The following is a 13180-nucleotide window of genomic DNA, read 5'->3' on the forward strand; positions in this document are numbered from 1 at the left end:
TCTTGCATTTAATAGCTTATTATTGTATAGGCTACATAGGGAAAAAAAACAGATAATCGGCTCTGTTATATACTGGGTGTCATTTGTACCCAAGCATTTTGAACTCAAAATGCCATACGTTACATTTTTGTTGACATTACTTGTGTGTTCACAAAGTACATTTCACAAACAAAAAGTTAATTTTGTCCCATGAAAGGCATTCTGTGAGCACAAAGCTTTTTGTAGTCACAAAAGGAATTTTTTTCCCAACACAGAATGAATTCTACAGTGACAAAATTATATTTTTCCACACAAAATTATTTTGTTAGCACAAATTGAATGCTGTGAACATAAATATAATATTATGGGTACAAAATGAATTATATCAACACAAAAAAGGTGGCCACCCTAGGGAGATTAATTTCTTATATCTGATAAATCAGCATATGAATATTTCATAAATCATGTGTCTTTGGCTCCCCTGTGGCAGTTTACCACATTAACAGCCCGGTCTACCTCTGCAGCCCAGTTTCCCTCTCTCCATTATATCGCCAGAATTAATCTTAAAGCTGCAATTAAAAAAGCCTATAAAACCTTCTGAAATTTCTTCAGAAACAGGCAGTATTGGGCAGAGTTTGGGACTTGAGTGGCCAAGGGCCCAATAGGACATGGTGAGGTCGTAATGATGTGTGGGCCAAAAGACACTGACAAAAAGGCAAAAACATTTTTGTTTTATGAATGAATAATTATTAGACATAAATTAAAATTTGCAAAAAAAAATCACTTGGCCCCTAGTGGTGTATTTTTCCCAGTCTGTGAAGTGCCTGCAGTCAGAGGAAATCTGTCTCTTGAGCCTTTTTGATGTCACCAAATGTGCAGAATGTTTAAATTTTCTAAATTATTCTGTTCGGTACTGTGTTTAGCGCCTAGGCTTGTTGTAGTATATGGACTTTACACTTTCAAAATGTTTCCTGGTAGGTTCTCCAGGGCTTCATGCCAATGTTACTCCAGTGCCCAAGAATGGAGGTGGCAGATTTGTCACCACCCAGTAGGGAACTAATTTTCTCTTCCCCCTCTTTTGAACATTTTGTTATAATGTGATTCCAGTACATAAGGAGTTTCCCTGAACCAATGAAATGCAGTCATGCATCAGGACGGGCAGAGCAGATGTAAGAGCAGCTGGAATTTTGCCTTGCTGCACAGATTCAGCTTAACACCAGCTATTGCAATTTGAAAATCACATGACTGAGATTACACTGACTGACACATTGACTATATTCTTATGTTCATACCATTTTCTATGGGCAGACATGGGCTCTAAACAGCATCTCTCAATGTCTGGTTTCCTGAGATCTCTGTTACCCATGTGTCAAAATTACTGTGGCTTCGGTGCACTAAAAAATGTGACCTTTGGAGATATGGCAGGACTGAAAATGCTACTAAAATGGCACCTTCTGTATATTGTCATTCACGACTGAGCAGGAGAGTAATCCTTGTGATAGCACATTTTAATCTTGTCTAGGATATCATTTGCCTTTCATAGACTTTAGCTGAGTGTGATCTTATCTTTGACATTCTGATATTATGGAATCTGAAATGAAGCGCCAGTGCTCTTATCCCATCAATATGGCTCTACTTTTAAAAGCAAAATAGTGAGAAATGAAAAGGAACATCACAAAAACTGTACAAGTACAAACATGGCAGGCCATTCAGCATGGTGCAAAATCCTTTATCTGTACAATTGTTCCAAGCCAAGTTAAAAAGGGCATATTATGGGCCAGATTAAATTTGATTAAAGCTTATCACCTAATTCAATTCCAGGTTTTCCCATAGGACCAGATGCAATTCAATGAGAAAAACTCACTGTTTATCACATCAAAACTCTATTGTAGTCTATAGGAAAAACTGGATTGAATTAGGAGAAATGGTTTTTCTCTTCAAATTGGACCTTGCAAATAATTTTTTTATGTGATAAACCATAAAATAAAGTTTTCTTGTGTCTCTGCCAAACTGTCTGAGACTGGGATGCACAAGATATCCCGGTAATAATTAATCATATTGCACATATGCACAGATATAAATGAGGTTTCATTTCCAAACATTGTGCCAGCTTACGTTTAAGAAAAACGTTTATCATGTGAAACCTATGGAAGAGATTCAGTTTGAGATGCGATTCAATGAGAAAAAGTTATCTCATGGTTTATCATATAAAAACTCTATTGAGGTCTATACCCCGTTTCCCCAAAAATAGGACATCCTCCGAAAGTAAGGCGCCCCCCCGATTTTTCACCCCCTTCAGAAAATTAGGCACCCCCCCCGAAAATAAGACACCCACCTAGGGTGTGCGATAAATCTCGCCCAAACGATGGAATAAATGTGTTCTTCTTCATGGAAAAATAAGACATCCCCTGAAAATAAGTCCTAGTGCACATTTTGGAGCTTAAAAAAATATAAGACAGTGTCTTATTTTCGGGAAAACACGGTAGGTCTATAGTCTATACTGAACTGAATTAGGAGAAAGCTTTTTTCTCCTCAAATTAAATCTTAGCCATAAGATTTCACGTGAGAACTTTTTCTCACTGAATGTAATCTAGCCCCTATTATGATAGTCGGTGTTTATGGGCCTTTAAGAAGTTGGTTGAGTATCCATTGCTGTAATTGCATCAATATCAGCAATGAAAGCAAGAAAAAAAGAGTCTGAAATACATGAACAACAAGCAACATACCAGCGATCCAGTAACTCCTTAGGATCAGTACAACAGGACAGCTACTTCTGTGCTGCTGACTTGTCCATGGGGCTAACTATTGAATATTCTTGTGTCCAACCTCCTTATTTCATAGAATATACTTGGATTCCATCTCTCAAACACCCAAAGAACCCCTGAATGTACAATATGTTTCCAGGTCAGCTGAGTATCTGCATAATTGTGTTCAACGGTGCCTCAATAGAAAAAAAATCCTTCACTGAGAACACAAGGATAGGCAGCAGTGTTAAAATATATTTCTTAAAATGTTTTAAATAAATGAGAGGGAAGAGTTCCCTCACACCCAGAATGTGCAGGCTTAAGACCCTCTGATTTATGGGTGGGCCATAATTAGTTTTAGAATTCATATAGCTAATACCCTTGGGAGAAGCCATTTGAATTAAAGTTTACATGAAAAGAGCCTGAAAGACTTCACTGTGCTTTACATAAATCAGGGATCCCCCAACCTTTTATACCCATGAGCCACATTCAAATGGAAAAAGTGTTGGGGGGGCAACACAAGCATGGGGAAAGTTCCTGGGGTGCCAATGAGAGCTATTATTGGCTACTTGGTAGCCCCTATGTAGACTGGCAGCCTACAGAAGGCTTTGTTTGGCAATTACACTGGTTTTTATGCAACCAAAACTTGCCTCCTTACCAGAAATTCAAAAGTAAGCACCTGCTTTGAGGCCACTGGGATCAACATCCAAGGGGTCAGTGAGCAACATGTTGCTTAAGAGCCACTGAGTCATAAATGTTCTAATAAAGAAATGTGTGTTATATGGGGCGCTTATTGACTCTAGGTATGATTTACCTATTCAGTGACAAGCCATGGCAAATTCATATAGTTTTTTTAAGAAGGAAGAACCTGATTTAAGAACCTATGAACAAAGATTAATAATATTTTAGCCACTTGCAAGAGTACAAAAACCAAGTGTAGAATAACTTACCTTACGCTTGCTCAGTTTCACCTTGAAATCCTAGCGCACTTGTTTTTTGTGTTGGGAAACTGCCTTTTTTGGAAACTTTGGGGGGCGGGGTTGCTGTTGGCCTTTGGTGTCTACAAGATGCCAAATTGCTCTGTATTTACCATTACTTAAGACAATTGTTCATAGCCTACTATGATTGAGTGTTTTCTTTGTGTGTGTATGGATTTTTCACCTACACACCAGCTCTATCATTCTCAAAATGAAATCTTTTACATATGTGTGAATATCAGTTGCCTACGTAAATATGTATATTTTAGTATATGATGCCTTTGAGACTGATACTGACTATGTAAGCAAGCCAGTAAGCTCAGGGCACCAACAATTTCGCTTGTTTACAAAGAAACAAAGCGTATAGGTCAGCATCGATGTTTGCAGAGATAAGAGAAATTCTCTGCTGTAATACTGTAGCTGGAGTGTTCTGTTGGTGTTTCCTCTGTTCAACAGCACCTAGAAAGGGTCATATTTCCACCATTTTCCAAGTAAATGATTTAACCATTTGTGACCCAAATCAGACCAGCAGAGAATCATTTTCTGTTGTTCATGTTTCTCAAGAAATCAGGATGAAGTATATAACATATTGCGGCAGAAAGACTTTTTCCCCAAGACCTTGACACATCTCTTTGATGATCTTTTTTCACAGTAGGGAATCACACCATTGACACATGAATCAAAAGACATGAGAGAAGTAATTTGAAGGACTGTATATCTCTAAAGCACGATCAGTGCTGCAAGCTTTAAAGTGTATTTTGTTTTAAAGGACTACTTCAAATACAACTATTTTATATATTCAGTTTTCATTAAAACTCCATTGTGTGTGCCATGTGCAAAGGCTTTTTTATAAAAACCTAAAAATCTTCAAAAATGTATGGGTCAGATCTAGTGCTGAGCGAATTTTTTCGCCAGGCATGGATTTGCAGCAAATTTCCGCATTTCGCCATTGGCAAATAGTTTCGCAAGACTTTAGGAAAAATTTGGCGCAGAAAAATTTGTTGCGCAGAATTTTTTTGCCACGTGTCAAATTGGGCGCGGTTGCATCAAAAACGGGGCATGTTCGTGGCAAAAAACTTGCAGGCGACAAAAAATATTGACGCGGACGGCAACAAATGCTTTTTCGCAAATTTTTTTGCTGTTTTGCGAATTTTATGGCGAAGCGGAACAGATTCGATCATCACTAGTCAGATCTATTAAAATTCTGATTTTTATGTTTTTTTTTATGGTTTTTTGAAACCACAATTAAACTAATTTCCACAAAAACAACAAATGTCAGCCATTTATTTAAAGATCCAAATTGAAAAAGCACAAACAAAAAAAAAACCCCACTGAAAAAACATGAAAACGTCAAAAGTCACACAAATGCAAGTGTTAAAAAAAACCACAAAACAAAGAACATTTTTCCAGTTGTAAAAGGGACAACTGCCATTGACTTCTACATGACCTTGAGAGATTTTAGATGCTGTATTTTCCTTTCGGATTTGTTGCAGTTTTGGGGCATAATAAATCGCAAATAAAATTGTGTTTTTTTCCATGACAAAATCATATTTTGGGGCAAAAAAATTCAAATTGTGGAAAAAAATTAAATGTCTCCCTAAATGTTGCTTAGACAATAGTGCCCGTCTTTCTACATATGAATAAAAAGAACAAACTCAATAAGATTTGGTCTTTTGACTTACGGTTATATGTACTGTAGCTTCATTATGCATTTTATCGATAATTCCCTTCTTTGTTTTCCAGCTGTTAAGAACTCTAAGAGGGTTATGTTGGAAATGTTTTTCCATTAGCAATAAACCATAGCAACCAATCATCTGCTTAGAAGCAAAAATCTTATTGGTTGCTATAGGTTGCTGCCCTTTTGCAAATTTAGTACGTTTTGTTACATATGGGGGCAAGTTTCATGTACATCAAGACATTTTTGTAGACAGTTAATTGCTTTTCTGCCATAGTTATATATATTGGGCCAGATTCAGTTCACTGAGAAACTGTTATTGCATGAAAACCTGTGGTGAGATTCAATTTGAGGACAAAACATATTTCTCCTGGTTCAGTTGCAGTTTTCATGTGATAACCAGTGAGATAAGATTATCTCATTGAATTGCATCTGGCTCAGATTGAAGCTCATTAGTTTTCACGTGGTTAACATAAAATCAAATTTTCTCATTAAATTGAATCTGGCCCATAATTGTTTTCATTCATGTCATTCTATAGAGTTGCTTGGGGAAGATTTTCTTTCTTGCATTATCTTTAAAGGAGAAGGAAAGGCTAATAAAGAGTTAATCTCAAGCTGCAGGCATACCTTCAGTTCTCTCAATAGTGTCCTTAAGTCTCCCCATATTTCTCCTGTTCAGATAATCAGAAGCATCATAGGAAAAAAAAACCACTGAGCTGTGTAAAGAAAGTTCCCATAATGCCTCACTCCTGCACCGACACCCAGACCAAGTGAACATGCTCAGTTAGTTAGACTATGGGGCAGATTTATCAAAACACGAGTTCAAATCCTGAATGGGAAAAATTCGGATTGGAAAAGAAAATTTCTGAAGATCGCAAATATCACGAAAATGCTTATGGAAAAATCGTATTAGTCACAATAATATCGTATTGGTGATCCGAAAGTCACGAAATTTTCGTACCAAACCATTGCAAACAGCAGCAGAGCCTTTCCGAATTTTTCGCGTTTTTACCTTTCTTTCTCCTTTAAACAATAAGATTAATTATTATAAGGGTGGTTTACCTTTAAGTCAACTTTCAGTATGTTATAGAATGGCCTATTCTAAGCAGTCTTTTAGTTGGTCTTCATTATTTATTTTTTTTTATATTTACCTTCTTCTTTTAACTCTTTGCAGCTTTCAAATGGGGGTCACTGACCCCAGCAGCCAAAAAGTTATTGCTTGATGAGGCTACAATTTTATTGTTACTTTTTATAATTTCTTTTTTTTTTTAACCCTCAAACCCTGGTTGCAAATCTGGGAGGCCTATTTATCAAATTTCGAATTTGTGAATTTTTAATTTTTTTTCTAATTCTAAGAAACTCTGAAACTGACTAAACTTGAATGTGTGCTTATTTATAATATGTTGCACTATGCTCATTATTACTGTATGCTTTAGCTGCAAAAGGACAGAATCATGGAAAATAGCTATTAGACTTTTTTTGGTCAAATACTTGCACAATTCAAAAGTTATTTTGTGGAATACAAATATTTATCAGTGTTCAAAATCCCAATATAATTTTAATGTTTCAGCACTGACTCTGGGAATGGCTAGAAGGCCTGGTAGTAGCTGAAATAACTTAGAAGCTGCAGCACAAGGGAAAGGCTGTTAGGTATCATACCTGGAATGAATATTACAAACATGGGTTTCAAACTGTATGGTCTGACTTGCTTTGCTGACCTTTGTCTAACATGTTGCATTGGTTGGTGTTTTGCAGCAAAGTATATTGGCTGCTACACGGATGACACGCGGCAGAGAGCACTCCGTGGAGTGTCCTTTTTCGACTACAAGAAGATGACAGTGTTCCGTTGCCAAGACAACTGTGCAGAACGGTAGGGTGGTGATTGGTGAATGAAAAGGAGCTTTATTAGTTTGTGCACATCAACAAATTCTTTCCTCCTGCCAAATCCCAAGCTTCATTACATGATTTTATTTCTCCTGCGCGCTGTGATGGTGATGGCCCACTCCTGCTAAGAAAGGCTAATAATCCCAAATCAGGAAGGCAGCTTATCCCATTTCAGGGAACATTATAGTAAAAGCTGTCTGTCTGGTTTTAATAAATGAATTTATGGCTTTGATATTGAGCCACCAGTAGTCCCTCTGTTGGTCTGTTTAACCAAAAATAATTGCTAGCTTAAGGAGCCTCTTTAGAAGTTGCCACCTATTATTGTGCATCATGAAATCCTGAGATAAAACTGCATGAAGCATAAAGCTAATTGACCTGTCTTCTTCCCCAGAGACTCTACAGCGATTGCAGGCTTCAGTGACAAGTGACCTACCAGGGTAGAGATCCCCAACAGACAGCCATCTGTTTGACTCTATTAAACTGCAGGCTGTTGAGCTAAGATTTCAGCATATGATGCAGATAAAGCTGCACAAATGAGAATCTAATTCTAAAACTAAGAATGCAAATAAATGGATGTGTTTTTTTCATAACATGGCAACATGTTTACTTTAAATGGAATAGTTTATTTCAACTGCTGGTACAGACTTCCACACCTAGACGGGAAAATAAACTGTGCTCCATTTAAATTCATATTTATTTTTATGGTGGACCTGTCACCCAGACATAAAATGTATAATAATAGTCTTTTTAAAATTAAACATGAAACCCAAATTTAAAGAAGAAATCTCAGCTGTCAGTCATATATTTCTTGCCTGGCTCAGGAATAGAAGCGGAGCAGGAAGTCACTTTCTTTGGTTGATAAGCACGATAGAAAAGTATTTTGATTTTTTTTTAGGGTGACATGTCCCCTTTAAGTGGACACACCAGTGTTATACAGGTACGAGGTCCATTATCAGGAAACCTGTAATACAGAAAGCTCTAAATTACTGGAAGGCCTTCCATAGACTTTTTTTTAATAAAGTAATTTAAGTTTTTACTCTAAATTACTGGAAGGCCTTCCATAGACTTTTTTTTAATAAAGTAATTTAAGTTTTTAAATAAAATGTCATTTTCCTCTGTAATACTTTGTAATAAAACAGTATAATGTACTTAATCCCAACTAAAATATAATTAATTTTCACTGGAGGCAACACCGTCTTATTACATTTATTTAATGTTTAAATGATTTTTTGGTAGACCATGGAGATCCAAATTATGAAACAATCCCTTTTCCAGAAAACCCCAGGTCCTGAGCATTTTGGATACAAGATCCTATACCTGTAGCAAAATAGATCAAGCATTCAGTAAGAGTCTAATAGTGCATACAAGCTGTTAGAGCTGAGCTATGTTTTGTGCTCAGTGTATACAAATAGCTGTGCACTAGAAGATTCACTTATTTAGAGTGATAGGCAAGCAAGAGTAACTTCTCTGATCTGGCCACACATATAGTGGACCAAATTATTCTGATATGATTGTTCAGCAATATTATGGGCTTTAGCCAATGGGATGTTCCCTCTGGCCTAATCAATTTCTTACTAACATTTGATCAGATATGTTAATAATACATTACCCCAATGTTTATCCAACTCATTCACGATTGACTGAGTTAGCAAAGAAATGTATGTGTAATGGAACCTCAGTCACAATGTACACCCTGTACTGTGAATTTCAAATCTTGAGATCCAAAGCCTTTTCTGAAAGTGTACAGGTAACCCCACAGAAAGAGCAGCCGTGACCAATAGATGGCTTATGAAGAACTGAAATAGTCAAGACTGCAGCAGCAGTGTTACTGGATTTAGATCCTTGGCATTTAAAAACTGAAACACACATATTAAAGCTCTGATAAGTGGGGCAATAAACATGGGTGTGTATACATTAATAGGTTTCTTGAATGTGATTGCTCTTGTAGTTACTAGCAAATTACTGAAAGTTAATCAGTAAATCCATTGTGATCTTAGGGGAACATAAACTGCACGCGAGCAGTAAGAACTGGTATTTTACTTGATCTCATCCTCTATGAAGATTAACAGCATTTACTGTCGTATTCAGGAAACCTTCAATAGTGCCTTCATTTTAGCAATCAGTCTCTTCTGGCCTTTATCTGCTCACACATAAAGCTGTTGATTAAACCATTTAGCAACATCTGATTAAAACAAGGCTCAATGGTATTTTCCTCACTCATCAGCTTTACCTACCTCATAAATCTGCATTGATTTTTTAGCACTTTAATATTACATCTCAAGTCATGTTTGACATTGCGCTGTCAGCTTTATTTCTGTCGGATGCTACTGTGCAGGAAATCTATATACAGCATTTGTTTTAGTGGTTTCTCTGCAGGAGGCTCCTAGGCACAGTGCCCAACAGGTCAGAAAAGAAAAGGTTCCTGTCTGTCTGCCTACAGGACCTCTTTTAATGTATATTAATAGGAAGATTCAGTATTAAAAGGCAACTACTTATTTTTTTATCGTTTCCCTGTGAGTTTGTTTAATCAAAGCCTCTCGATGATACCCACTCCCACACTAACTTCGATAAAAATGTTTATAACTCCCTGGCATCTTCAGGCATGTTTTCATTATTTATTGACTGCCGCCAGCAACCTTCCTTTTCACCTTCCATAACCCTCTGGTAGTGACATAGTCTTACATGTAGTTTGTGCTCCACTAACATAAAGGTATTGGATTTGTTATCTATTAACCTGTTATCCAGAAAGCTCCGAATAAAGGGAAGGCCGTCTCCCTTAGACTCCATTTTAATCAAATAATTTGGATTTTTAAAAATGATTCTTTTTTCTCTATAGTAATAAAACAAAGTGCCTTGTACTTGATCCCAGCTGAGATATAATTCATCTTTATTGGAGGCAAACCAATCATGTTGGATTTATTTAAATGTGCTTTTGTACCAGCCCAAGGCAACCACAGCCCTTTAGCAGGGAAGATCTGTGCCTCTAAATGCCCCCAGTAGCTCCCCATCTTCTTTTCTGCTGATTCACTGCACATGCTCTGTGTTGCTGAAAGTTACTGAGCTTAGGGACCGACTCACAATATACTGTATATATAGAGTTTAAATGTCACAATATAAGGCTGATTAGTAATTAATAAAGATAGTTACTGCATGGCAGCTGAAAAACCAGTGCAAATAGCATCCTAATTTAATAATCAGCCCTGTAGCATCAGTTTAAATGACAGGCAAACCTCAGTTTCTGCTTGATAATTTGCGACAACCCCTAAGCTCAGCTTCTCAACAGCTGCCCAGAGCACACTGAGCATGTGAGTGTCACTGACAATTTCCAAGATGTGGAGCTTCTGCGATAAGTGTGAAGTCCTGGATCATTGACATGCTGAAACTTAGGCTGGTGCAATAAGTACAGTATATTAAATATGGCCTTTTTGGATTTAGTTCTTTAATGTCCTTTAATGTTTAAATGATTTTTAGTAGCCCTATGATATGATCATTCAAATTTCCAAACTATAGAAAGACCTGGGAAAAACTCAGGTATCGAGCATTGTGGATAACAGACCCATACCTGTCCATTACTGTATATATATCCCTAACTGTTTTTGTAGGTGGGCAACAATACACTCCTAATTTGAATCTTTTTTTTCCGTCCACAGTGGATACATGTATGCTGGGCTTGAATTTGGTGCAGAATGTTACTGTGGACACAGAATCAAAGCATTAAATGTCAGTGAGTCAGAGTGTAACATGGAATGCAAAGGAGAGAAAGGCAACTTCTGTGGTGGAGTGAATCGTCTCTCTATATACCGACTGGAACTAAACCAGGAGTCAGCAAGGAGGTGTGAGTATTGAACTAATAGGGGGAGGAAAATGAGCATGTATCTATAAGGCTTGTTCATAGATATCTATTAGTATACATGTGCTAGCAACTTACAATGTGAATTTTCCAATAAATTTGACTTTTGTTTTGAATCTTTTTGTTTTTGCTGTGAGAGCTGTGACAGGAAACAGTTTTAGAATAGGGCAAAACTGTCTGTAATATACAGTAAGCATATTTAACAACTATAAAGGAACATTGGCACCCAAGGAAAAGGGGACAATCAAATCCCTGCACCCTTGCTGTCACACCAACACTGTTTGGCAGAGTTAGTGGCAGACCCAGAGGAGCTGATATGGGCAGGGTGAAAAGACACAAGATCAAATAATGGTGCCGGTGCACTCTTATTTATGGCATTGTTAATAGTAGTACATTTATATTTAAAAAGTTAAACAGCAATAAAGCGTGTGAACATTTTTTTTATAATTACACAGCCTTTCTTAAAATGGTTGTGCCTTGGGGGAGGATCTCTGCTGCCTATTCCTAACCCTTATAGTTTTAACAGAATACTTTCTGCTGTTCAGTACTTAGCTGGCAAATTATAGTAGATGTACTAACCTCAAGGGTTTAAATGCCGGGGAATTCATGTTGAACCATGCATTGAAGAGCCATTAAAGATTTTGCTATCAGAACAAATGCAGGTAAGGGTGTTTGCGTAATTTGGGTCTCCATACCTTAAGTCTAAAAAAAATAATTTAAACATTAAATAAACCCAGTAGGATTGTTTTGCTTTCAAATTTTAATTCTATCCTAGTTGTGATCAAGTACAAGGTACTGTTATATTATTATGATAGAAAGAAAAGGAAATCATTTTTAAAAGTTTTAATTATTTGCTTATAATGGAGTCTATGGGAGATAGCCTTCCTGTAATTCAGAGCTTTCTAGATGATGGGTTTCTGCATAAAGTATTCCATACATGTATCAGGGTAGTTGTAAATTATTAAACATATTTTATTTTGTGTAAATAGTATAATATACTCTTGTATTCATTCAATATTCAGTGCTTAGTTAAAATGATTATATAGGTATAGAGCACTGCAGTTAATGCAGAATTTGTTTATGTGGAGGCTGTTATAAAGTCAGTGGTGCATAATTGGAAATGTCAAAATAAACTATTTGAAATGACCTTTATATACTTTTCTGCATTGTTCAATGTAGCCAACTTATGACAACAAAGATCATAGAATGCACTTAAAATGTCAACTAACAAAGAATGAAGCCCATTCATATGAATTTGTTGTTTATTCAGATATTGTATTTATACCTCTGGCATGCACACTATTTAAGTTAATTTTGCTTTAGTGGCTGAAAAGGTGTAGCCATTTATTTTGTACTTTGTTATGCCATAATTTAAGCATTATAATACCTTACAACAGGTGCCACTGGATAAATGTGTTTAGGCACGCTGTGTACAATTACGGTGCCTGTTATCCAGAATGCTTGGGACCTGGGGGTTTTCAGGTAAGGGATCTTTCTGTAATTTAGATTACCATACTTTACCTACTAAAAATCATTTAGACAATTTTGCATTCAGCAAGTATTAATTATATCTTAGTTGGAATTAAGGCACTTAGTTGGGCACTGTTTTCTTATCACAGAGAAAAAGGAAATCATTTTTAAATATTATAACTATTTGCTTAAAATGGAGTCTATCATTCAGCCCATAATTCAGAGCTTTCTAAATAACAGATTTTAGGATAATAGATCCTGTACCTGTATATACAGTACATGTAAGAAACCAGCTTGGTTGATAATAAACTTGTCTATCTAGCATAATAACCCAATCAGTCCCATGCAAAGTAATATAAATATGCCTACACCTGATAAACTGCATTGGTCGGGATGGGGCAGATGTAATAAAAATTATAATTATAGAAAAAAAATGCATGAATAACAATAACATTTGGCATTACGAAGTGTAATATTCTTCATTAGTCATGTATTACATTCCAAATAGTAATTGGGTAAAGTTTTATTACATACACTGTGCATAGGAGCAAACTATAAAATTCACAATATTTATTACATTAGAAAAGGCTGCTAAATACTA

General features: G+C 36.3%; 1 protein-coding gene across 1 annotated transcript in view; it reads left to right on the forward strand.

Annotated features, from left to right (window-relative positions):
* wscd2 (WSC domain containing 2) overlaps positions 1–12261 on the forward strand; it is a 41111-nt gene extending 28850 nt beyond the window's left edge. The window contains 2 exon segments of the mRNA NM_001113082.1: positions 7131–7245; positions 10910–12261. Of these exon segments, the coding sequence (NP_001106553.1) occupies positions 7131–7245; positions 10910–11105 (311 nt within the window). The 3' untranslated portion in view covers positions 11106–12261.
* Positions 12262–13180: the final 919 nt, after the last annotated feature.

This window comes from Xenopus tropicalis, chromosome 1, assembly GCF_000004195.4.
Source record: "Xenopus tropicalis strain Nigerian chromosome 1, UCB_Xtro_10.0, whole genome shotgun sequence".
Taxonomy (NCBI): domain Eukaryota; kingdom Metazoa; phylum Chordata; class Amphibia; order Anura; family Pipidae; genus Xenopus; species Xenopus tropicalis.